Below are 26,277 nucleotides of genomic sequence, written 5' to 3'. Positions count from 1 at the left end.
TTTTAGATCCTGGAAATTCAAATTCCTTTACTCTCCATAAGGTGGCAGCGTGCATCAAAGAAAATGCTTAAACTAATGTCAGAAATGTCAGGTTTTGTTTTCATTCAGCACTAAAAAAGACTGCTGTAGCCTATCCACTTTTTGAACCGTTGTGTGTTCAGAGATGGTCTTCTGCATACTACTGTTGTAATGTGTTCTTACTTGCATTACTGTTACCTTCCTGTCAGCTTTCATCAGTCTGGCCATTCTCCTCTGACCTCCTTTTTTGTTTTTCACACCATTCTGTGCAAAGAATCTAGAGATTGTTGTGCCTGAAATTCACAGGAGATCAGCAGTTTCTAAGATATTCAAACCCTGTCTGGCACTGAAATCATTCCACGGCCAAAGTCGCTTAGATCACATTTCTTCCCCATACTGACATCTGGTCTGAAACAAAGCTGAACATCTTGACCATCTTAAATGCTTTTATGCATTTAGTTGCTACCACATTATTGGCTGATTTAAATATTTGCATTAACAAGCTGGTGTACAGGTCTACCTAATAAAGTAATCACTGAGTACATGTAAGGAGAAAAAGTACAGAAATTTAGATCAACAGAATAACATTCATAGTCCATAAAATAATTCATAAGGAGCCAAAATAGACTTTAAAGAGATATTAAAAGATTTATTCCAACATTTTATATTTTATACAGAACTTTCACAAGTTACAAGTTTACTGCCAACACAACAGTATCACACCCTTTGAATGCAGTTAACCAGGATAAACTACCTACAAGACCAGCAATGAAGCTTGGGTCACCTGGTACAATCCCAGGTGGTACGACATGTTCAATTTTACTTATTTAACTGAGACATTATTTAAATATGGGTCTAATTCTCTCAGAGAATTTACACATGCAAAAAGCACAAAACAACGCAAGTACAAATTACCTTTTGTGTGAGAATTTTCAACAGACCATTAAAACAATGCTGCAATGTCTCGTAGAACTACACAGTAGTAAGCAAATACATTTTCATGGATTTAACATAATTATGCAGTGAACTGTAACCTACAATTAATTCTGGCTATTCGCAGCAATTGCATGAACTGATAAATACATTTCACATTTTAATTTTACTGAGCAGCACAACCTTATTCAGATTACCAATATAAAATATGAAATCATGTATTCTGCTTATGTTTAGGTTGGGGAGTTCTCACTTAAGTTTGATTTTTTTATGCGTGTGTGTGTGTGTGTGTGTGTGTGTGTGTATGTTTGTACATATTTACACACACATACACACATTTATATAGTTTATTTGTAGGACTTGCAATAAAACTGTCCTATAAAAATTAATGTGCATATTCTCTGGAAGGCTCTAACAAAATCTATCATCAATAATGTCATTTACAATGTTTCCTAAAATGCTTTAAAAAAGTAAATAAAATAAACCAACATTTTCATAATTTGCACCAAGTGTCAAAACCCAAAGTCTTGAGTAAACAGAAATTATGTCGCAAATGTAATAAAAACATATTTGATATTCAAATGAATTAATTCTGTACAAGGACACCTTCACAACTGGGACAGCGAATGGGCATGTCTGTTTTCTATGCAAGTCAAAGTAAGGTCTTAGTCATTTAATAAATATTAATGGCACATTTAAAGTCAACATCAAAGAGATGTCTAAACGTAGAGAAAAGAAGTACTGCGATCATACAATCAGCGCATCTGTGACAATCAGACTACACAGGGAATGTTAGTCAAAGAAATGCTCTTAAACACAAGTTTCTAACCCACGTCGCTCCTTTCAGACTGTTTTACAAGTGGAGGCAACTGGCAACATTCAGACAACACCGTGCCACAGCGAAGGTAGACACACTACTCACACAAAACAAAATGTTCTCTTCCCCGTTTCAGTTCAAACCGACGGGGGTTTAGTAACAAGACACGTATCAAAAACCTACTCTAAAAGGCCGGACTTCAAACTGCTACACAGCCAAAATCTGTCTAAGAATTAAAAGTTTTCCTCTTCGTGTGCAAAATCAAAAAGGCAACGAAATAAACAAAGTGACGATTCCTCCTCGCGCCTCCTGATAGTGCTTCAGACCCACGGACAAACGGCAGCAAACGAGCCCACAGACACACTTTGGTAGGAATGTCTCATTTACAAACCGCTGCTTCGTCCATTACAAAGTGACACACAAACATTTACAGTGCTCGGACATTTCAAAAAGCATGGATTTTAAATTATCAAATAAATACAATCAACAATAAACACAGAGAACAGAAATAAGAAATTTGTCCAGCTTTCACAGCATCCGGAGAGTGTCATCACGCCCTTTCCTGTTCAATAAGACTGATTTGGCATGTAAGGAACAAAAATAAAACAATAACACCAACAGGAACAATCAAAAGAAGACTTAAATTCAGCAGTCTCTGAAAGATGAGTGACAGGTCCTCTGGCCCCTCCCTCAGTAGTGATGTGAAGAGGTCGCGACCCCGAGGCCCCGGGGATCGTGTGATCAGCTGCCTGACGGCTGGGATTGGGTGGTCATGTGATCAGCTGCCTGACGGCTGGGTTTGGGTGGTCATGTAATCAGCTGCCTGACGGCTGCGTTTGGATGGTCATGTCATCAGCTGCCTGACGGCTGGGTTTGGGTGGTCATGTGATCAGCTGCCTGATGGCTGGGTTTGGGCGTTCATGTGATCAGCTGCCTGGGCGGGCACGTCTCCACCCGGGGGCGGGGTCTGCTCTGTGCTCTGCTCTTCCGGGTGGCCGGGGTCCGGTGGGGGCACGGGGCCTGCGGGGGTGGAGGAGGAGCTGACCCCGTTGGAGGTGCTGACGGAGCTGTGCTGGATGGCCTCGGCCTGGGGGCTCCCGGGGACAGACATCACCTCGCTGTCGTCCTCCGTGTCTGAAAGCAGGAGAAGCCCCGACCTTAGCCACCTCCGGCCAGGCAAAAACACACACACCTCCCTCTACTCTGACCTGCCTGTGCACCTCCTCCTCTCCAGGAGACCCAACTCTTACTCTTACACTTTTACCAGGCATTCAGCCATATACAGTCAGGTCCATAAATATTTGGACATCGACACAATTCTCATCTTTTTGGCTCTATACACCACCACTATGGATTTGAAATGAAACGAGCAAGATGTGCTTTAACTGCAGACTTTCAGCTTTAATTTGAGGGTATTTACATCCAAATCAGGTGAACGGTGTAGGAATTACAACAGTTTGTATATGTGCCTCCCACTTTTTAAGGGACCAAAAGTAATGGGACAAACTAACTAAACTAATCAAACTTTCACTTTTTAATACTTGGTTGCAATCCCTGGTGATGCTCTGCCAGGCCTCTACTGCAACTGTCTTCAGTTCCTGCTTGTTCTTGGGGCATTTTCCCTTCCGTTTTGTCTTCAGCAAGTGAAATGCATGTTCAATCGGATTCAGGTCAGGTGATTGACTTGGCCATTGCATAACATTCTACTTCTTTGCCTTAAAAAACTCTTTGGTTGCTTTCGCAGTATGCTTTGGGTCATTGTCCATCTGCACTGTGAAGCGCCGTCCAATGAGTTCTGAAGCATTTGGCTGAATATGGGCAGATAATATTGCCCGAAACACTTCAGAATTCATCCTGCTGCTTTTGTCAGCAGTCACATTATCAATAAATACAAGGGAACCAGTTCCATTGGCAGCCATACATGCCCACGCCATGACACTACCACCACCATGCTTCACTGATGAGGTGGTATGTTTTGGATCATGAGCAGTTCCTTTCCTTCTCCATACTCTTCTCTTCCCATCATTCTGGTACAAGTTGATCTTTGTCTCATCTGTCCATAGGATGTTGTTCCAGAACTGTAAAGGCTTTTTTAGATGTTGTTTAGCAAACTCTAATCTGGTCTTCCTGTTTTTGAGGCTCACCAATGGTTTACATCTTGTGGTGAACCCTCTGTATTCACTCTGGTGAAGTCTTCTCTTGATTGTTGACTTTGACACACATACACCTACCTCCTGGAGAGTGTTCTTGATCTGGCCAACTGTTGTGAAGGGGTTTTTCTTCACCAGGGCAATAATTCTTCTGTCATCCACCACAGTTGTTTTCCGTGGTCTTCCGGGTCTTTTGGTGTTGCTGAGCTCACCGGTGCGTTCTTTCTTTTTAAGAATGTTCCAAACAGTTGATTTAGCCACACCTAATGTTTTTGCTATCCCTCTGATGGGTTTGTTTTGATTTTTCAGCCTAATGATGGCTTGCTTCATTGATAGTGACAGCTCTTTGGATCTCATATTGAGAGTTGACAGCAACAGATTCCAAATGCAAATAGCACACTTGAAATGAAACTTGACCTTTTATCTGCTCCTTGTAAATGAGATAATGAGGGAATAACACACACCTGGCCATGGAACAGCTGAGCATGAATTGTCCCATTACTTTTGATCCCTTAAAAAGTGGGAGGCGCATATAGAAACTGTTGTAATTCCTACACCGTTCACCTGATTTGGATGTAAATACCCTCATATTAAAGCTGAAAGTCTGCAGTTAGAGCATATCTTGTTTGTTTCATTTCAAATCCATTGTGGTGGTGTATAGAGCCAAAAAGAGGAGAATTGTGTCGATGTCCCAATATTTATGGACCTGACTGTATGTGGAGGAAAAACTCTCACTCTGGTATCTGGATGCACCCTACCTGTTTCCAACACACTGTATAGTGCTTATAACCACCCTATCTGATTCTAACCTGCTGTATAGTGCTTATAAGCACCCTTATCTGATAGATTGAATTGTACATGCTATGTAGTGCTCTTATATGGCTGCTTGGTGTGTGATCAGACATCAACACTAAATCTCACACCTGTAGCCCGTGATCTATGATGAAAACTGCCTCTCTTATCAAATCATAAAAATGAGCCGTATAAATGTGGGTGCTTACAACCCCTGATGCCTGAATTTCACCCACTCAATTACAGCCGAAGTGTCCATTAAAATTAACAAGGTAAGACAGCACACTCCCTGGCCGATGGTAGCGTTTTGGTCCCATTATGTTTTCATGTTTTTTATTCTTTTAAATAATGAGAATGTGACGGTGTATTAATAAGTAATAACAAGCATTATAAATCCAATCTGTCATGCTGCTGCACTGATTTCATCTTGATGTGGAAAACAAAGAATACTTTTTTTATGTACTCTAATATAAACAGATTGAGGCCTTTAAATTCATTAAAGGGATAAACAAAGTCAATTACAGGCAATTTTTCGGTTAGCAGAACGAGAGGGCACAAATGGAAATTGGCAAAGGAGAAATTCCTTACATATATTAGGAAGTATTTTTTTCACACGGCAAGTCGTGGGTGTGTGGAATAGCTCGCCCAGCACATGCAGTGGAGGCAGAAACACTGAGGATTTTCAAGACCAGGCTTGATATGGTGCTAGATACTATTTAGCTTTTAGGCAAACTAAGCAGTAGGTACACTTAGGGGTAGGAAAAGGTGAGCAATGCTGGGCTGAATGGCCTGTTCGCCATTACCTCATGTTATGATACAAAAAGAGCCAAAAGGATATATGCATTTTTCACATATATTAATTTAGACAGGGTTAACATGTCGTTGTTCATATCATTATACTCATTATACTTATTTTTATATACATGTACACATGAATGTATGTCTTCCAACTCCTACAGGAATGAGTAAAGATGACCAAAGGGAGGATGGGAAGTTTTTCTTTTTTATCGGATGAGAACCGGCCTTGGAACCGGCATGCACACGTTTGCACAGGCAAATAAAATGATGCAGTAAAATGATGATTCTATTTGACTGAGATTACATCTGTCAGGTTATAGCCAGATATATTCAGTAAAACAGACAATTTGAAGAGCTGAAACTTTCTGAAAATGTCTGCCATTATGAACTGTGATCACATAGCGTAATTAATGAGGCATTGTGGGAAAATAAAAAATTGCATTTCATTCTTCTCATATTACACTATGAATCGTACTTGTCTCAATATGAAAATCTAACACCAAAATGCAATAAATAAAAACACATTTTGTAACTTTTTTTTCAGGACCTATGCTATACTAAGTGGAGAGGTGATTATTCACCTGCGGTAAGCCATTTATTCAAAAGTGTCACCACAATGAACAGTATTTATGAATGACTTTTCCACATAAGTAAGGGAACATCCCTCACTGTGATTGGCCAGAGGGTTTGAGTAAGGGAGTATCAGTCATTGTGATTGGCCTGAGGGTGTGGGCAAAGGAACATGACTCACTGTGATAGGTAGATTTCTTCTGCATGGCAGTCACAGGGCAGTCTTTATGAGCCAGTAGAAGCTGCTTCAGCTGAGCCACTTCATTCCTCAGCAGTGTGACTTCACTCTGCCAAGGAGACAGAGTACAGCACAGACTCACACCCACAGCCTGTACACATCACACCGCATCACATCCTGTCTCAGCTCTGTAACCGTTCACACCGCATCCTCCCAGGAGTGAGAAATGGAGCGAGCACTGGAGCGGGGGCGTGTGCTGATTCGGCTAATGTGAGCATGTCCAGGATGGGAGAGATTAGGCCACCAGTAGCTGCCCGTTGAGGGTCAGGGTGAGGACTTAGGGTTAGTGGTTTGGGGTCAGAGTTAGGGTTAGTCAACCTGTAGAAGCCTGTTGTGGGAGTTGAGGGTTAGGGGTTAGGGGTCAGGGGTTAAGGTCAGTGTTAGGCCACCTGTAGCTACCCATTGAGGGAGTTAAGGGTCAGGGTTAAGGGTTTAGGAGTTTAAGAGGATAATATAAGGTTTTGCCCACATGTAGAAGCCTGTTGAGGGTCAGGCTTAGGGGTTAGAGGTCAGGGGTTAAGGTCAGGGTTAGCCCATCTGTAGCTGCCCGTTGAGGGTTAGGGGACAGGGGTTAAAGGTCAGGGTTAGCCCACATGTAGCTGCCTGTTGAGGGAGTTGAAGGTCAGGGTTAGGGGTCAGGGGTTAAAGATCAGGGTTAGCCCACCTGTAGCTGCCCGTTGAGGGTTAGGGGACAGGGGTTAAAGATCAGGGTTAGCCCACATGCAGCTGCCTGTTGAGGGAGTTGAGGGTCAGGGTTAGGGGTCAGGGGTTAAAGGTCAGGGTTAGCCCACCTGTAGCTGCCTGTTGAGGGTTAGGGGTCAGGGGTTAAAGGTCAGGGTTAGCCCACCTGTAGCTGTCCGTTGAGGGTCAGGGGTTAAAAGTCAGAGTTAGCCCGTCTGTAGCTGTCCGTTGAGGGTCAGGGGTTAAAGGTCAGAGTTAGCCCACCTGTAGCTGCCCATTGAGGGAGTTGAGGGTCAGGGGTTAAAGGTCAGAGTTAGCCCACCTGTAGCTGCCCATTGAGGGAGTTCAGGTCCTCGGCCTTCTTCTCCAGGCTCTGGACCCACACCTTCCTCTTCTGCCTGCAGCGGGAGGCAGCAGCTCTGTTCCGCTCCAGGAACTTACGCCGCTTCTCATCGGGGTCCTCGCTCATCGCCCTGCGTCTCCGCCCCCCCGTGCTGGGGGTGTGCTGGGCGGGGGGAGCCGGGGAGGCCTGACGAAAACACGCCACGCCACGCCATACTTCAATACTGTATGTTTCAGTTACACAGTACTGTATACACCACACGTTCACACACACACACACACACACACACACAGGTTGCCGTCCCTGAGGCGTCCAAAGAAGGACGAGGCCTGTTTGATCCAGTTCTGGACGTTCTAGTCGATAGCAGAGGACTTCTGTTCCGGGTATGTTGGATGATGGAGACCACTGGTGCAAGCACACAGTCTTGTATAATGCCTGTGCCTACACCGAATGCCTCAGACTCTTGATCAGCAACTGCCACCTTGGCCCTCATCCCCTTGTGGAACGGCTGCAGGATTTGGAGAGGTCCACAAAGATCTTGATTTTGTTCCAGGCACTTTTCCTGCTGCTGGTGTGTGGTGAAGATCATGTCCACAGTGCTTCTGTTCTTTCTGAAGCCACACTGGGGGCTCATTCCAATTGCTTATTTTTCTCCAATTTTTTCCTTTCCTAGTCTGTAACTGGCATGGTTTTGAACTGACATTTGAAGGAGCAAGGACATTCCATTTTACTAAGTCACATTCTCAACTTCCCAGTCTTAATTTATTTTTCTGTGAAGCGCTGTCACCTTTGTTTTTAAAAATAGTGACGATGTTCACATCCCTCCACTGATGGGGGGCAGATTCTTGTCTCCATACCTCAGCAATGAACAGGTAGACTGTTCGGTGCAGAGATAGCCTCCTTGCTTAAGGATGTCAGCAGGGATGGAATCAGGGCCAGGGCCCTTGTTGTTCTTCACTGACCTGATGGCAGAGTGAACTTCACAGAAGGATGGTGCAGCATTCAGGGTCTGGAGGGTAGGCAGGGTTGGGAGGTCATTAAGAACAGAAATGTCTACTGGGTTGTTGTGGTTGAGGAGAGCTTCAAAGTGTTCACCCCATCTTTTGTCTGGTCCTTTATGAGGGTGGATCCATCAGCACTTCTAAGGGGACGGAGAGAGCAGCATAAAAGCCACCCATAAAAACCATGGGTGGTTTTTATGGCGTCATAGAAGTTATGCATTTCGTTCCTGCGCGCATAGGATCGGATTTCATGGGCTTTGGTAATCCAGCACTCATTCTTCAACCATTGCAGTTCATCCAACAGCTGGCAGAAGCAGTCTTTTGCTTCAGTGCCTGATGGTAATGTTGCTGCATATACACTGAAGGGAGTGACATACTGCTTCCCAGCAGGTGGGATGTCCACAGGTGTTTGGTGGGAAGGAGTTTTTAATTGCTAGACCAACAACTTTGCCTTTTGCGGGGCACTCCTTCCAAAAGACGGTGTATACATCACCCTCTTCCCTAAAAGATCATTTCCAGCTCCACCCTGTACACAGAAAGCTCCTCCCTTTTACACACAGCTCCACCCTGTACACAGAAAGCTGCGATGCCACTTGTACCGCTTTTGCTCTGTTGCAAACACCGCAGTCTGACGTTTTGGCTTCTCAGTACCACAGCTGGAACTGCACTTATATTCCATGTTGAAAGCATTAGTTTTACTATACTGCTTTACTGCTCACACTTGTGCACATATGCCTGCTCACGCGCACACACACACACACACACTCACTCACTCACTCACTCACTCACTCACTCACTCACACACACACACACACACACACACACACACACACACACACACACACTCACGGGTGTCTCTGTGGTGGAGGTAGCAGGCTGCTGCAGAGACTGTGGACGGGGCTCCTCGGGCAGCGCAGGGGGCGGGGTATTCCTATGACTGACAGCACTGGTCTGGGCGTCGCCCGCCTCTCCATTGGGTACCTGAGGGAGCTGCTGCTGAGTCAGAGCGGCTTTCAGCCTCTGGAGAGGGGGCAGCGAGAACAACCAATCAGAAGAGAACGGAGACAAGAACAGCCAATCACATTTCACATGTCACATTTCAGTCAAACTGCACATCACAGGAAAATGCCCGATACAGACATATCGGAAAGTCACGACTTGATTTGTGAGTTAATAGTCAGTGTGCCTGGGAATAAAACATGTACCGTATAAAAATATGGACAAAGAGAGTAATTCATTTTTATGGCTGATTGCTCACTGGCACTTGATGCCTAAACCAGGGCACAACCATTGTTTTTTTTTACAACAATTTGCAAGCAATGCAAGCACACTGGAACAATGAAATCTACCCCGACTGCCTAATTGCTAATTGCCTACATGCTCACCCCTGGAAAACAGGTGTGTTTTCCTTTTTTTCTCGGATCCATTTGTATTAGTGGCTTGGTGCAGCAGGTTTGTGCAGACTTGGGACACAACCACAGACCGGGGTGGGGGGGTATCACAAAGCAGGATTACTAATTTAGCTGGATAAATTCACAGAGTAAAACCCGGAACGGTTTGTTGTTTTCACTTTAGTCCATGTTCCAGTTTTGGAAGGGTTCTGGCGGGTATTGAGCTACACGCTGAACGTATCCAGGTGTCTCAGTAATGTTGCTTTGTGATAGCCTATACCCTCTGGAGTCAGTCACCCAACAAAACCCTCCCAGTATGTGCTGAACGCAAATATTTTTTCTCTGCCTTGTAATGAAGGCATCCACGCAGGGTAGTGGAGGGTTCTTCAGTTGTTCTTGCCCGTTGTAAGCAACTTCACTAATACAGCTGATGCCCAACTTGTTTAAAATATTTTCATTATCTTCAGGTCATAAATGTTACACAAGTACTCACAAACATTTGAATGTTATGTCAAAATGCAGAAATGTCAAAAATGTATTCCTAATGCTATTTTATGCTAGTGAACAATCCTGTTACTGCTTTAATATTTTGTTTCATAATACCTAAGTATTTGGAGTCAAATTGCCAACAGTGTTAGTATAGCATTAGTATTACTTATCGCATACTGCTATTAGCCTATAGAAATCTTGTGACTGGTCTCCAGAAGTCAGTAGTGATGGGCATTCTTTTTGAGTGAGTCTTTTTGAGAAGCTGTCCACTAAAAACAGCCATTCGTTTGGCTCTTCCTTCATTTACACTTCCGTGTTTTTCTGAAAAACGTAGTTTGATGTTGCACTTATGCCCTGTATGTTTTGAACACAAGCAAATGGTGTCCATCACATTTTTATCTATTTATTTAGTGTAATATATGTGCCTATTTTATTGTTTATTGTGTTATATTAATCGTTATTCATCCATAGTTTAATAACTCAGTCTTCTTTCAGTGACATACAAACTCAATAAAAATGTCGACTAGTCTTTCTTCTGATTTCACTAGTATAGTAGGGCTGCCATAATAAATATTTCAACTACAGTATATACCAATGATGATTAATTTTCAAACAATCAAAACACATTTGTGTGTTGAAAGTAAGATTGGCTACACATTTAACAAATTTATTTAACAAATAACAAATAATAAACTTACACAGTGCAACTTAACCAGTGTTGCTGTGAAATAAACATTCCATGTGGGACATATGTAATAATATAAAATAGGATAATTTTAAAATTCATAAATAATTACACACAAATAAAAATGAGAGCCTAATTTGTAAATAAAAGTATTAATAAAGTGTAGCAATCCACAACAAGACAGTGTTACTTTTTCCTATGAAATAAACATTCTTCTTAGGTTGAATTTAGTGTGAGGTTTGTGTTAAAAAAAAAAGTTGCCTCACTTTAGTGTAACTAAGTCGGTGACGATATTTAGTTTTAATATCGACCAAAATACACAGCGATAATAATAAATCTATGACAGCCCAATATCGGCCAATAATATCGCCGTTCCGATAAATCAATCAGGCTCTATAGCATGCCTCAATTATTTTCATTATTATATGTAGAACAAATACCCCCAAAAAACAACAATAACCCACAAATGTGTAGCTCAGAGCTATAGACTGATTGCCAAATCGGCAGTTGAAAGTAACAACTGGACACATTTTAATTGAGTGCTATATATGTGTGCTAAAGACGTGGGAACACAAAGACAAGGAGAGGAGGGGACTGCATTACCATTTTGGCCTCTGATTGGATGGGCTGTGGGGAGGAGGGGCCTGGGATTCCTGGGACGTTAGGCACTACAGTGACAGGTCTGACCAGCTGCTGCAGACACAAGGCGAGAGAACATAGCAAAGTCAGGTCAGAGCTCATACTGCACATAGATCTCCTCCCTTTTACACACAGCTCCAGCCTGTACACAGAAAGCCCCTCCCTTTTACACACAGGTCCACCCTCTATACAGAAAGCCCCACCCTTTCACATAGTACCTCAGAAGATTAAATGTAACTGCATTTTCAAGAACTTATTCTGTCATAATCCAATCGATGTAAACAGCTAGTGAGTGGCTTATTGACACATCTGTTAGTTAAGCATCATGTTGCTTGCAAACAGTGTTGCATTGCTTTTTTATTTATTTGTATTTATATTATGCTTTTGAACTTCTACGGTAGTCACGAGTACCTAATGTAATCTTTACAACTTTCAGATAGAAGCCTTGAAAAATGAATGCCATGTATGTTTGTGCAACTAGTCTAATGCCTGTGTTTGTGAAACTAGTCTAAATGCAGAAAGATACAATAAGTTAATCACAACAGTCAAAACAAATATGCAATAAGATCTGAATTCAAACAGAGTAAGTTGGACAAACTGTATATTCTGTAATAAGAATGGTACCCTTAATAGGAAGATCCCTCGATATGAAGCTGTTGGTTGCGGTAACACAACAGTAATATAACATTAATTAATTTGACAAATACCTTATTCAAGAAAGACAACCATGAATACGCGCTTAGAAGCAATGTAACGTTAGGCTTGATTACAAATATATTACCTTTACGAATCTTAACCTTTAAAATAGTCTCAAAAGTCACATGATCCACAAATGGCACCACAAGACACCATTTTTCGGACTTACAAAACAAGTTTTGTACTTCTTTCACATGATTTGTAATTGCAATAAAATGGTTCTGTATTCATGGATAGGCAAGTTTTGTATTTGCAAAACAAATTATGTTTGTTTGACAATCATGTTTTGCATGTTAGATGATTGTGTTTTTCATTTGGAAAACAGCTGTGTTTGTGTGTTTAGAATTCGCGAAACAAACTGCATTTGTTTGCGAATCGCAGGATGTTTATAAAACCTGTTTGTTTGCTAGTTTTGACAAGAAGTTAACTCCATATATGTGCAAATAAAAACAGTTTGACAGGCCGTGCACACGCACTACAGAAACAAGTAAGACTTACTGGCATGGTAGTAGGAATATGCACACTCGGGTTTGCAATGGATGCTGGGATAGCAACAGGCATTGTCTGTCCATTGGGCAGCTGCAGAAGCACGGGGAAGGTTCCAGACACAGGGCTAGGGACCAAAGAGAGCAATTCATTATGCATATTAATTATGTAGCCACCAATCACAAGACAAATCAGAAAAAAAAACCTAAGAAAATATTCATATCATCCAGAAATGATGCCCTGGGACCTGTGTCCAGTTACTCACACTATGGGCCTGTTAGCAGATGGGCCCTGTGTTACTCACACTATGGGCCTGTTAGCGGATGGGCCCTGTGTTATTCACACTATGGGCCTGTTAGCGGATGGGCCCTGTGTTATTCACACTATGGGCCTGTTAGCGGATGGGCCCTGTGTTACTCACACTATGGGCCTGTTAACAGATGGGGCCCTGTGTACAGTTACTCACACTATGGGCCGGTTAGCGGACGGGGCCTCTGTTACTCACACTATGGCCCGGTTAGCGGACGGGGCCTGGGTTATGACGGAGCTGGAGGTTGGCGAGGGCAGGGTGGGCTGCACCACCAGGCTGGTTTCGGGGCCTGCCAGCAGGACGCTGGGCACCTGCAGGGAAGGCGGCCGGATGATGGCTGAAGCCGGCTGAGACGTGGGCTGTAGAGAGATGTCCTGGAAATGAAACCACACGGATCAGACCCAGCGAGAGCATAAAGAAACGAAACCACACAGTTCAGATGCAGCAAGGGCGTTAATCAGTTTCGGAGAGCATGAGGGCATGAGGGACTGTAGCGTAGTGATTAAGGTGAATGACTGGGACACGCAAGGTCGGTGGTTCGATTCCCGGTGTAGCCACAATACGATCCGCACAGCCGTTGGGCCCTTGAGCAAGGCCCTTAACCCTGCATTGCTCCAGGGGAAGATTGTCTCCTGCTTAGTCTAATTAACTGTACGTCGCTCTGGATAAGAGCGTCTGCCAAATGCCTGTAATGTAATGATGATTTTGTGATGGTCTATGTACTGAAACTTTGGTATTTCCCATATACTCATTTGTGCACCAAACAAAATTATTATTATTATTAATAATAATAATAATAATAATAATAATAATGAGGGGTCTGAACCTTGATGTAAACTGTAAATGTGTCTGATGAGAGTTTTTCAGGGCTCTAATGGGCGTTAAAGGCCTGCTTTGCGGCTGCTCCCTCTCACCCGGTCGTCACTGGTGGTGGACTCGGGGTGAGGCAGCGGACTGTCTCGCTGAGAGACCACAGCGCAGGGCTCCTCCATTTTAGTCCTGATGACTGGCGTTGCAAGCGGGGACAAGTCCAAGGGCAGCTAGGGCACCCCGAAAACACAAAACAAGAAGAGAGGCAGAAAAGTAATTTTCGATTAGTAGCCTATAGGCCATTTGCATTACTACAGTATTACATCAGCTTTAACGTTCAATATAAAAATGCACATAAGTCTTGCTACAACAGTATTTTTGTTTATTTAATGAGCGGAGGTAGCTAGGTAGGTATTTGCCTAGTTGGTAGCCAACTAAGCTAATGTTACACCGTTACAAGCTACAGCTACCCAGGAACATGGAATCCAAACTAGAGAACTATGGAAGATAATGATTATCTAATGGCATTTTAAATTATTTTAATACATAAAACCTAATAATCAAGCAAGCTAGCTAAGGTTTGCAACAGCAAACTTAATAGCTTCAAATTATTGAAAGAAGTATTGATAAGTATCAGAATCAATAAGCAGTATCGGTATCTCCAACCCTAGTGGTACAATGGTGTCCTGCAGGTGAGAGAATTTCCCGAAAAAAAGACATACCGCCCCATACTGAATTAAGGAACAGTGCCCCCATTTGGCCAAAAGGGACGTAGCACCAGTACTCATCACAGACTCATTCTCCTGGTGATCTCCTGGTGATCTCCTGGTGCCCATTGCAATCACATATTTATAGATTTACCTTTTCCTAGCCAAAATAACATGAAAAATGGTTGCACAACAATAATTTAAAAAGCCATATTCATCAAATTATGTATTTTCATTTCATGGATTTGTGTGTGGATGGCAAATATTTTTTTCCCACAAAAGGCCACTTAACAAAGACTGCTGGTTAAACCTGAGTGGTATCTCACAAAGCAGGATAATAAAGTTAGCTGGGTAACACTCCATGTTCCAGGTTTGGGAGGGTTCTGGCTAATACTCAGTGCAGAAATTGAACTCTCAGTAATCCTGCTTTGTGAATGTTTCAGGCAGTGCAATCTTCAGAGCTATTAAACCGGTCAGAATATCACCATGCCATGCATTTACACCAATCCACACCCCAAACAAACAACCACACACTCTTTCCATACAACCAGCGCAAGTGAAAACCATTGTTTTACTGGCTGGCAGGCCACAGCTTTTGTTGTAGGAGGAGCCAATACTTTGCACCCTGCTCAGGCTATTAGTACTGGCACACCTGAACTCACTTCAGTGTGCATTACTGTTCTGCAGTGGGTTGGTTGCATTTTCTGTATTCGGCGTCAGTGTTACTTAAGCAGTTGTGTAGCGCACCAGCGGCAGCTGTGTGCGGCAGCCTCGGCTACTTGCCTCGGCGTACGAAGTCGCAGGTGTACAAAGTCGAGGGTGTCTATCTACGGGTGTCCATCCAGGCTGTCCGAGAGCCTGATGTTTGATTTTGTTTTTGCTGCCTGCCCTCATTCCACTGTGTAGTATTCCCCTTGTCCTCCCTAGTTCCCTCCATGTGTTTCCTTCCCATCCCTGTCCTCTCTCCTCTCCCCAGGTCCCAGTCAGGTAGGAGGTTCGCCTCCCGCCAACATGGGCAGAATATCTCTAACCTCATCTTCCCTCCCAGATCCCCTGGTATTGATCTCTGTGTGGCTGGTGGCCTCTGGAACTGCCAGTCCGCTGTCCAGAAAGCAGACTTCATATCTGCCCACCTCAACCTTGACTTTCTTGCTTTAACTGAAACGTGGCTCTCACCTGAGAACACGGCCACCCCGGCTGCCCTTTCCTCTGCCTTCTCTTTTTCCCACACACCCAGATCCTCTGGCAGAGGAGGTGGCACAGGTCTCCTAATCTCATCCTCATGGAGATCTAGTGTCTTCTCCTCATCCCTCTCCTTCTCCTCTTTTGAATTTCATGCGGTTTCTGTTACTCTGCCGTGCAAACTGTTTGTTATTGTTGTTTATCGCCCCCCGGGTCCTCTGGGAAACTTTTTGGATGAGATGGACATTTTCCTCAGCTCCTCACCTGTGAATGACACCCCCCTGATCCTCCTGGGTGACTTCAACCTCAACTCAGAGTCCACCCAGTCTACCTTTCTCTCCCTCCTCTCTTCTTTTGACCTTACCCTCACTCTTTCCCCTCCCACCCACAAAGCAGGCAACCTTCTTGACCTCATCTTCACAAGGAGCTGCACAACAACCAACCTCTCTGTAACACCACTCCATATATCTGACCACTCCTTCATCTCTTTCTCTCTTCCACTCTCCTCTAACACCCATCCATCTCTCCCACCATCCACTGTCACCTGTCGACGGAACCTACGCCACCTGTCTTCCTCCACCCTCTCATCTACAATCCTCTCCTCCCTACCATCTGCGGTGTCTTTCTCTCGACTGTCTACCGATGATGCGGCTACAACTCTCATGTCCTCCCTCTCATCTTCCTTTGACTCTCTGTGTCCCCTCACCACCAAACTAGCTCGGGCCTCCCCCCCCAGTCCTTGGCTTTCTGATGCTCTACGAGCTGTCCGAACCGAACTGCGGGCGGCGGAGAGAAAATGGAAAAGGTCCTGTCTCCCCAGTGATATGGCTTCCTTCCATGCCCTCTTATCATCTTTCCATTCCTCTGTCTCTCTAGCTAAATCTTCCTTCTTTCACTCGAAAATTAACGCGGCCGCCTCTAATCCCCGCAAACTGTTTTCAACTTTCTCCTCTCTTCTGGCCCCCCCTCCCCCCCCACCCCCCCCACCCCCCTCATCACTCACACCTGATGCCTTTGTCTCCTTCTTTGAAAAGAAGGTCGATGCTATTCGCAATTCCTTCTCCCAACCCTCCACCCCTGCTGACCCTCCTACCCTCCCCAACTCCCTAACCTCCTTTTCTCCCCTCTCTGACGCCGACACACTGAAACTCCTTACTTCCCACCGCCCGACCACCTGTCCTCTTGACCCCATCCCCTCTCCCCTCCTACAATCTATATCTGAGGACATTCTCCCTTTTCTCTCCTCTCTAATCAACACCTCCCTCTCTTCCGGCACCATGCCCTCTTCCCTGAAGAGGGCCAGAGTCACTCCCCTCCTCAAAAAACCTACTCTTGATCCCTCTGCCCTGAACAACTACCGGCCTGTCTCTCTTCTTCCCTTTCTCGCTAAAACCCTGGAACGGGCGGTCTGCTCCCAACTGTCCACTTATCTTCTCCACAACAATCTCCATGACCCCAACCAGTCTGGCTTCAAGAGTGGCCACTCCACTGAAACCGCCCTGCTCGCGGTCACTGAGGCACTCCACTCTGCTAAAGCAAAATCCCTCTCCTCTGTCCTCATCTTCCTCGACCTGTCAGCCGCCTTCGATACAGTCAACCATGAGATTCTGCTCTCATCGCTGTCTGGGATGGGTGTCACAGGTTCTGCACTCGCTTGGTTTTCCTCCTACCTCTCTGGTCGCTCCTACCAGGTGACTTGGAGGGGCGCACTCTCCGACCCTCAACCCCTACGAACTGGAGTCCCGCAGGGCTCGGTTCTTGGGCCTCTCCTCTTCTCGCTATACACCATGTCCCTTGGTTCTGTTATCTCTTCCCACGGCTTCTCTTATCACTCCTACGCTGATGACACCCAACTCTTCATTTCCTTCCCCCCCGACACCCCAATCACCACACAGATATCTGCCCGCTTGGCTGATATCTCTGCGTGGATGACTTCCCATCACCTGAAGCTCAACCTTGCCAAAACTGAGCTTCTCTACATCCCTGCTAAGTCCTCTCCGTCAATCGACCTCTCACTGACTGTGGAGGACTTTGTAGTTTCCTCCTCCCGTACGGCAAAGAATCTTGGGGTGACTCTTGATAACTGCCTCTCCCTGGCTCCACAAGTATCCTCCACTGCCAGAACCTGCAGGTTCTTTCTGTATAATATACGCCGCATCCGTCATCTCCTGACGGAGAAAGCCACCCAGCTCCTAGTCCAGGCGCTCGTCATTTCCCGCCTGGATTACTGCAACTCCCTCCTAGCCGGTCTTCCAGCGTGCGCCATCAAGCCCCTCCAGCTGGTCCAGAATGCTGCAGCCCGCTTGATCACCAGTCAGCCCAGGTCGGCTCATGTCACCCCGCTTCTCATTGGCCTCCACTGGCTTCCTATTGCCGCACGCATCCGATTCAAGGCCCTAGTGTTGGCATTTCAGGCTGCTAAGGGGACTGCCCCACATTACATACAATCCCTGATCACTCCCTACTCCCCAGCTAGACCACTCCGGTCTGCCAGCTCTGGTCGCCTTACGGTTCCCTCTCTACGGGCACCTGGCGGTCGAGCTGCACGTTCACGCCTGTTTTCCGTTCTGGTTCCTCAGTGGTGGAATGACTTGCCTACCACTGTCAGGACAGCAGAATCCCTCCCCCTATTTCGACGCAGACTCAAAACACACCTCTTCAAACTATACCTTAGTCCTCCCTCCTGTTTTACCCCGCCCCCCCCTTCTGATACCCCTATCCCTGTCTAACCCCCCCCCCCCCCCCCCAAAAAAAAAAAAAAAAAAAAGAATTTGCACTTATGATGACCACTATATGTTTAGAACAGCAGTCCAGGTGTATTTTCCTAGCTCTGGATGTGATGCTTTGACTTGTGGTAGAACCTATGCACTTGTAAATCGCTTTGGATTAAAAGCGTCTGCCAAATGACTAAAATGTAAATGTAAATGTAAACCAGAATTAGCATATTAATCTCTTTAATGCTCTGTGTCAATCGGCCTATGGGAATTGTTAAAGGTGAACCTTCAAAATGGATCCCTTAATGTTTTTAAACAAATTTCTTCACACTGGACTAATTACTCGCCAGGGCTGATTTTCTGAGGCACTCAGAATATGAAATTGTATCCCTTATTCATTCATGTACCAAGGCAGTGTGCATTCTTTAGAGCCAAAAAAATCTCTAAATAGTCAAACATGGCAGCCTCCATTAACTGGCTTCTTGCACCATTGAGCAGCTCCCATAAGAATCCTTGAAACTGAGTAAGCTGTCTCCAGGTATTATGCGCCTCGATGATTGCTTCTATCCATTCCTCAACACTATGAATTACCTTTTTGATGTCCTCTTCAGCGGCTTTTTTGAAGTCATGTTCAAAAGGACTAGCAAGTTCATTAAACAGTCCCACTTCTTCACAGTTCTTCAGGAAGCGAGTGGGTGTTGGAGTTTGGTCTGTAAAAAAAATTAGCAATCCAATTAAATGTATTTATCACACCCAAAACATCTTAAACATTGACCAGACTGGACACCTACCAGCAACAATGACACTGTCATTCCGAGCTGGACCAAACTTTAGTGTCATCTCATGTTTGTGTTTATGGACAGCCAAGTGGTCTTCGTTGGTGAACCGCTGTTATAGATAAAATGGTACATTTGAGTTAATGTGTTCGGTTAAAAGTTATTGCATAAAAACATGAACATTTAGAACTTGCATAGCCTACCTGACCACACCCAGGAGCAGTACATACGAAGGGTTTGTCATCACTCATATTCAGGCAATCCTTTTTATATCCTAAATAAAAATATGTAAAGAGAACAGGAATGCTTTTTAAAATTGATCAAATGACAGTGATTCGCAGAGCAATTGACGTTACTTAAGTAAAGAGATCAAATCTGCGCATTTTTTCCGTCTTTTCAATATTTTGTAAATGGATCCTCTAGAGAAGGCATACAACAGCAAACTATTACAGACAGGCTAATACGGACCATCGCTTGGTCCATATTTCGGCGAAGCCATAATAAGGCCACATTTCATTTTTGCATTTCATTTTTTTATCAAATCAATCTGACCAGAATGCCCTTGAGTTGTCAAACTGTCATTTTTGATGCAGGACCAATATTCTGGCCAGTACACATACAGTATAAAGACAGCTTCACTAAACCCGCCCCCAATTTCCTTTCTCCTGTTATTCCTAATTTCATCTGGATACTGAGAATACTGACGTTCGCTGTTCTCATGTAGTGCAGCTAATAATAAGTTAGCTTTCTGTGTGAGATGGATAACTCGTTCCATTTCACCGACAAATAGCTATGATCGTCATCCAAAACAGGTGTGCGAGCTGTTAAAACGATACAGTCAAGCGAAACCAGGTATTTGCTACGTTGCACTCGATCTAGTGCTAACTACAAATGCGAAAAACAGCTGGAGTAAAGGAGTGTTTCAACAGTTTCATCATTGTACTTGCCGTTCTAGGTAGCTAGCATGAGCTAGCTTTATGGACCATAGCAACATTGTCTACGGTAAACTGTCAGATGGTGAAACAGCGATAACCATGACGCTACCTGCTGTCGCTTACGTCTGCTTATAATTACTATCTAGCGAGTTATTTTCATTCTTGCATCAATGGCAATGCTAAAGGGAAATATGCTAGCTACCAAACAAACAATGTCACGAATTATTGTCCTACGCATCGATTGCTTTGACTCGCCAGTTAAAACCCCTCTCTTCCTTGGGTATCTTACGGGTTGGATTTGGCTGAGGGTTAGCCACTGTTACCGCTAGCTGGCTGCAATCACCGTCGCCATATTATGAGCTATTATTATTACTACGGACCTGTGCATGTAGTAATCGTTCGGAATTAACATCATATGAGAATACAGAACGTCTATAGGATTTCACTTAACACATGTGCAATATTTTTGTTTACAACCGCTATCAATGTAAATGGAGTATTTACACTTACCCACGGGCTCAACCTTTCCACGCGAAAACCCCACGACTGCCCCCAGATCTCGCGACGCGCGTCGAAGCTGTGGACATCTTCCGTAATCGTCAGTGGAGTAAAGACACATTACGTAATCAATCTCGCTGTCCACACGTGTGTTTTGACAGATATACTGCAAACAAATATTCAATGTATCTGTACATTAACTCCGGTGGAACAGTCTCTTACAGTGTGGGAAAATAATTACACCTCCCGAAATGAAACCTTCGTATCAGGCGAATAATATGATAGAGGATCAATGCACTCATTTGCCTTGCACATTCGTTTGTATAAGGTGACATTGCATTGTTATGCTATCGATTGGAACATAGAATATACGGTAGAATATTGTGACTGAAGCAATTGCGGTACAATATATAGCCCAAAGGCACAACAGCCATTAGCAGGTGACTGCAGACCTTATCCGTTCGGAAATATTTCTAAATACAGAACGTGAAAAATGATTGTGCAAATTATTTTGGGCAAAATGATTGTGCAAATAAATGTATAATTGACTAGAATTTTTTTTTTTTTTTACAATAAACAAGCTATTCAGAATATCTTGCACAAATCCTAAATTCAAGACATAAGGGCTACTTAATTCCCTTAATTTAAGATATTCAGATGCATTGTTGCTACACACAAACCTGCCACAGCAGCATCGGAATGAAACTAGTTATACACTAGCTTTACTTATTAATTAATCCGGTATTATATGTAATGTCACTTTTGACTTGGTCGATAATTTGGCTCATATATATATAAAATATATATTTGATAGATACCCAAAACTTGGGAGCTATTGAACTGCTCACGAGTGTCTCTATGCACAGTAGACCCATCACTTGTATATTTTGCCAACCATACATGGTAGAGGCAATTGATCTTATATTCTGTTAAGAGCACGGAAGACAAGCCGCAGGAAAGCACTGCTATGAAATTATGTTCAATGCTTAAAGTGACATTGGCTGCCAATGTCACATCCCTATTGACAGCTGACCAAATCCCCACCTGCCCCAGAAGAAAAATGTCCACCAAAACATTTAAAATAGTCAAAGACATGTATTTTAATTCTGTAATCGGTTGCATTTGTACAGTACATGTTTTTTGTGACAGAACCGAACAAAAAAACTTGGAAAATGTACATTTTCATGACACCTACACAGAACGATTTTGGTAGCCACCCTAAAATATGGAGATTCATCTGTAGTTTAGAATTTCATAATGTGAAAGATGGTCTTTATTTCCCGTTTTACATGGCAAACAAGATCAAGAAAGCAACCATCAAGCAGAAGAGGCCCATGGCTTCAGACAGGGCGAAGCCCAGGATAGCATAGGAGAACAGCTGCTGCTTTAGAGAAGGGTTCCTGAAAGAGAGGAAGTAGGACAGAGTCAACAATACTTCAGATGCAAGACAATCCTTAGGGCTCATTGTATGGTCAAAGAGAACTGAGAGCAAAATTAAGCACTATATTTATATATATTTCAGGTGGTGTGGTCATGTGGCAGTCAGAAGGTTACCGGTTTGATCCCCTGCCCTGGGTGTGTCGAAGTGTCCCTTAACTAGTACCCTAACCCCCAATTGCTTGGAACCTTGCATGGCAGCTTGGTGCATTTGTGTGAATGGCTGAAGGAAAGGTATTAGATAAAAGGATCCTATAGGAATGCAGTCAATTTACCATATTTACTGCAATTTCTTTTGCAGGGAAATTGGAAAGGTTTAGAAACACAGGTTTTGAAATCAGACACAAATAGCACTTCCTTTGCAGAAGGCAAAGTCCAAACCTGGCATATCCAATGATAAGGCTGCCGAACACGGTCCCGATCCCGGCCCCGGATCCCGCCACCCCCACGGTGGCAGCGCCAGCTCCAATGAACTTGGCGGCTGTGTCGATGTCCCGGCTCACAGCGCTGGTCTGGAAGCCCCGCAGAGCCACCTGGGACGGGCCCATGACAGGGGAAACCTGCAGAGAGGCACAAACCGTAAGGGAACAACCTTCTGACAAATCACAGCTAAACGTGAAAATGCACACGGGTTCCTTACTATCCCTCAGAGAGAGAGGGGATATGAACCCATGACCCTCAGAGAGAAAGGGGATGAGAGCCCATGGCACAGCAACACAATGCCTTTCCTTGCAGTCTTCCCTTTAGGGAGGCTTTTCCCTGACTAAATTTCTGATGCACAACAACTTAACAGGTGGCTCTGCAAGGGGGGATACATGATGAACAAACCCAAACTGAACTAAAGGGCCCTGGCAACCTATATAAGAAGTGCTACGTTGGCTCCAAGAAAGAGTAACCTCGGTTCTGTGAGCTACCATTTTCTTTTTCCGTAACCAATCTAACTTATTTGTAGTGATAACACAGCAACCGGTCTTATAAAACACTATCGCCGGTCTTCTTGGTGTCATGAGTGAGGATTTCTTAAACCTCACTCAAAAACACTAATAACCAAGAAAGCTAAAGCATGCAACTTTTCTTAAACCCACCCACCTATCGAGCAACACAGGCTCTCAAATTATTCACAAACTTCCCAAACCTTTTAGACCGCCAAGACTAAAAGTTATGGTCATCCAAACAAGCTCAATTGTGCCACTTTTTCAATATTTCATGGCTTACTACATCGGCACTATCTGGTGTATTACCTCCAAACTTCTAAGACTAGTAGATATGTTGGTTAAACAGAGGCAAAGTGAAATGAATCATTTATTCAAAAATTATAATTATACAATGCCAAAGTTTGATCCAGCCAGAAAATGAAATTAGATATTCAACCAAGTAGTTGCTAAGTTTGGACAATTTGCAACCAACTTGATGTTCCTAATTTATAATAGGTCTACATATGTACCAAACTGGGTCAACACTAATGCATGTGCATGTTTTGATCAGTTGAAACAGGACTTCAATTTACAGGATCAGAATACATATACAAATCACATCAGAAATCCATAAAAATGCATATTTGAAAAAAATTCATTAAATTGCAAATGTTTCTTCAGTAGAGCGGTTATGTAGAACATGGTTTGTGAAATATATGGTTTCTAACTTTTATATGCATTTATATCGTTTTTATTAATTCTTAATTAATTTCTTAATTATTTTGTCAAAGTGAAAAAACTAGAACTAAATACACAAATGTAAAATATATTTTCATCATTGTTTGGTACCAATGACTATCATTTTATGTTATTTATGTAAATTTTCTAGTGAGAAGTTACATTTTGAAGAACATACATTTTCATTTTGAATGGAAACTTTCTACCTTATCATCTAGTTGGTTGAATATCTCACTTTTTGGTAATTTTCTGCCCAAACCCAACTTTGGCACTGTATAATTATTCATTACATTATCCATTTCACTTAGCTTTGCTTGTGGCTGTTCTTAACCAAGATATGCGTTAGTATTTAAACTTTGGAGGGGACGGGAAGAAGAGCGCATACCTCCACCGATGGGAGTTCTGGCCGTGTCATCACAGCCGCAGAGAGGGGTCGGTATAGAGCCCGGGACCCAACACGCACCTGTGGGAACAGAGACACACCCCCACAGTCAGCCATACTATACACACCAATGGTCACATTTAGTTTAGGAAAAACTAAACAATGGCCGTTTTAAAACATGAGTCTATTAATAACAGGTCACAACAGACAGCACACATCCACCATTAGTGTTCAAATTTCCGTTTATGCTTAAGCTAATAAGGTGTACAAACGCTGGTTTGAGTGGGTCAGCTCAGCTGCTTATACAACTGGTCAAAGTGAGAGGCACCTTCAGGGGAGCCAGGACATGCAATGTCTTATCTAGCTACCCCTGACCTTTTCCAGTCTGACAATAGTATAAGTTCAGAATATGGAAAGTCAAAAACCTGGTTTACCAAATATTGGTTAGCATTGTATTCACAGATAGCGTTTTATTTTGGCTACACGACCAAGTCCTGTGTTAGAGGGCACTGTATATATCACTATGAGCAAGGCCGAAATCTAAGCGGTGCACACCACTAAGGAATAAAACAAGCTGCATTCACCTGACCCACGGTTCCGAATATATACATTTTTCAAGGAGAACGCTTGATGATGACCTTGGAAACGTGAAACCTGCAGCTATTTAGTTAGCTACTTAGTTAATTAGCGTTAGCTTAGCTACAATTGAATGAGAGTAGCGCTAAGCTAGCACTGTCAGTCAATATTCATTCAAGAGACGGTGCTGCAAACCTATTTCAACTCGATTTGGCTATAAATGCTCAAACAAACAGATATTAAAATGTTTGCATATTTTGCACGCTGCTGCCATAGTTCACATGCTTGCTACATACAGCTAAATAAGGTTCGCTAGCTTGCGAACAGCTAGCTTTAATATTGTATCAGGCCCATGCAAACACAAATATGCATGGATATTTCTGTAGAATAACTCACCAGTGCAGGCGTGGAGACGAACTTCGCACAGGCATACATTATATCTGCTGTATCACCGGCTGCTTAAAAGTTTATAAAACACCCGGCTCTTTCTCTGAAATTATAAGACACAGTTAAGGTCAATGAACATTCTAGTAAATAAAATTACTGCAGCAACCCTAGCACACTGAAAAAATCACACAACTACAAAAACATTCAATGCTTCCGTTTTAGCGTATATTTAAACGTTTTATGAGGGTCGATGACAGTGGATTATGCATGTATATTCACAATTTCCAGTCTCCATTTACCTCCGCTTCTTCCCTGTTAACAGAGGTCGAAACACAGCCTACAGCGCATGCGTGTAGACAGTCGCACAGGCTCCCGGATGTTGGCTTTATGACGTACAAGGTCATTTCACAGGGATTGACATTTCCCCAGTAGTGGTCACCGGAGGTGTTGCAGTTTATTACGCTTCTGGTACCAACAAGCTAATTTCCGAACTGAAGTCCCAATTGCACTGGTGGAATTATAGCACTTTGGACAGTACTTTTAAATGAGACGATATAAGATATTTCAATTCCTATTCATCCCATCACTTTTAGGTAAGGTACCCAGTGCTCATGCTTTGGTGACAAAAAAACCAAGCCAAACATGGCATCCTCCGTGAACTGGCTTTTCACACCATTGGGCAGCTCCCATAATAATCCATAGAACTGGTAACGCAAGCTGTCAGTATCATAAGAACAGATTCTACCTAGATGTCACTGACTGAACTGAAAGAGCACTTGGTGTACTAAAATATAATATAGAGACCATTCAATTGGCCTAAAGTTCTGCATAAATGAATGTAGTATGGATGAGACCGTCCCTTTATACTACTTTTTTTTTTTTTTGTTCACACAGCAGAGCAGTGAGACCACAGAGCCCACAGCATTGCTTGCACTACAATGTTAGACAACAGCAGGTGCCCCTGCACTCTGACACTGCTCACATGTGGGGTTCACCTGTTCCACTCAGCAGAGCTGACTCCCAACAGTCTGTCAGGACACACACATCTTCAGAGGCAGAGTTCATACCCTGGACCATCCACCCCTCCGGTGCGTTCAATTCAACTGAACTGCAAAAGGAGGAATTACACATAAACACTGTCCAGCAGAGGGGGCTATTTCAGCAAATATAACACAGTAAGCATA

General features: G+C 43.5%; 2 protein-coding genes across 3 annotated transcripts; both read right to left on the bottom strand.

Moving 5' to 3' along the window:
• Positions 1 to 643: 643 nt before the first annotated feature.
• On the bottom strand, positions 644 to 20,747 carry atf2 (activating transcription factor 2). 2 transcript variants are annotated; one of them, XM_061226272.1, is made up of 12 exons: positions 20,672 to 20,747; positions 19,430 to 19,500; positions 19,242 to 19,338; positions 19,042 to 19,160; positions 13,952 to 14,077; positions 13,233 to 13,411; positions 12,740 to 12,854; positions 11,510 to 11,599; positions 9,191 to 9,361; positions 7,320 to 7,526; positions 6,260 to 6,365; positions 644 to 2,902 (listed from the first exon to the last, which is right to left on the bottom strand). In XM_061226272.1, exons 2-12 carry the CDS (start codon positions 19,475 to 19,477, stop codon positions 2,658 to 2,660), a joined length of 1,503 nt encoding a protein of 500 aa, XP_061082256.1. In that variant the 5' UTR covers positions 19,478 to 19,500; positions 20,672 to 20,747; the 3' UTR covers positions 644 to 2,657. The 2 variants fall into 2 exon arrangements, with proteins under 2 accessions (XP_061082256.1, XP_061082257.1); XM_061226273.1 differs by having other exon boundaries at positions 11,510 to 11,596.
• A 987-nt stretch (positions 20,748 to 21,734) lies between these two features.
• LOC133116545 (ATP synthase F(0) complex subunit C3, mitochondrial-like) lies at positions 21,735 to 25,504 on the bottom strand. Its single transcript, XM_061226209.1, has 5 exons — positions 25,393 to 25,504; positions 25,103 to 25,196; positions 24,134 to 24,211; positions 22,478 to 22,656; positions 21,735 to 22,059 (listed from the first exon to the last, which is right to left on the bottom strand). The coding sequence occupies exons 2-5, from the start codon at positions 25,139 to 25,141 to the stop codon at positions 21,945 to 21,947; spliced, it is 411 nt and encodes a 136-aa protein (XP_061082193.1). The 5' UTR covers positions 25,142 to 25,196; positions 25,393 to 25,504; the 3' UTR covers positions 21,735 to 21,944.
• Between the last annotated feature and the right edge of the window lie 773 nt (positions 25,505 to 26,277).

Source organism: Conger conger, chromosome 17 (assembly GCF_963514075.1).
Source record: "Conger conger chromosome 17, fConCon1.1, whole genome shotgun sequence".
In the NCBI taxonomy this organism is placed as follows: domain Eukaryota; kingdom Metazoa; phylum Chordata; class Actinopteri; order Anguilliformes; family Congridae; genus Conger; species Conger conger.
This window is presented reverse-complemented; position numbering and strand designations above follow the sequence as displayed.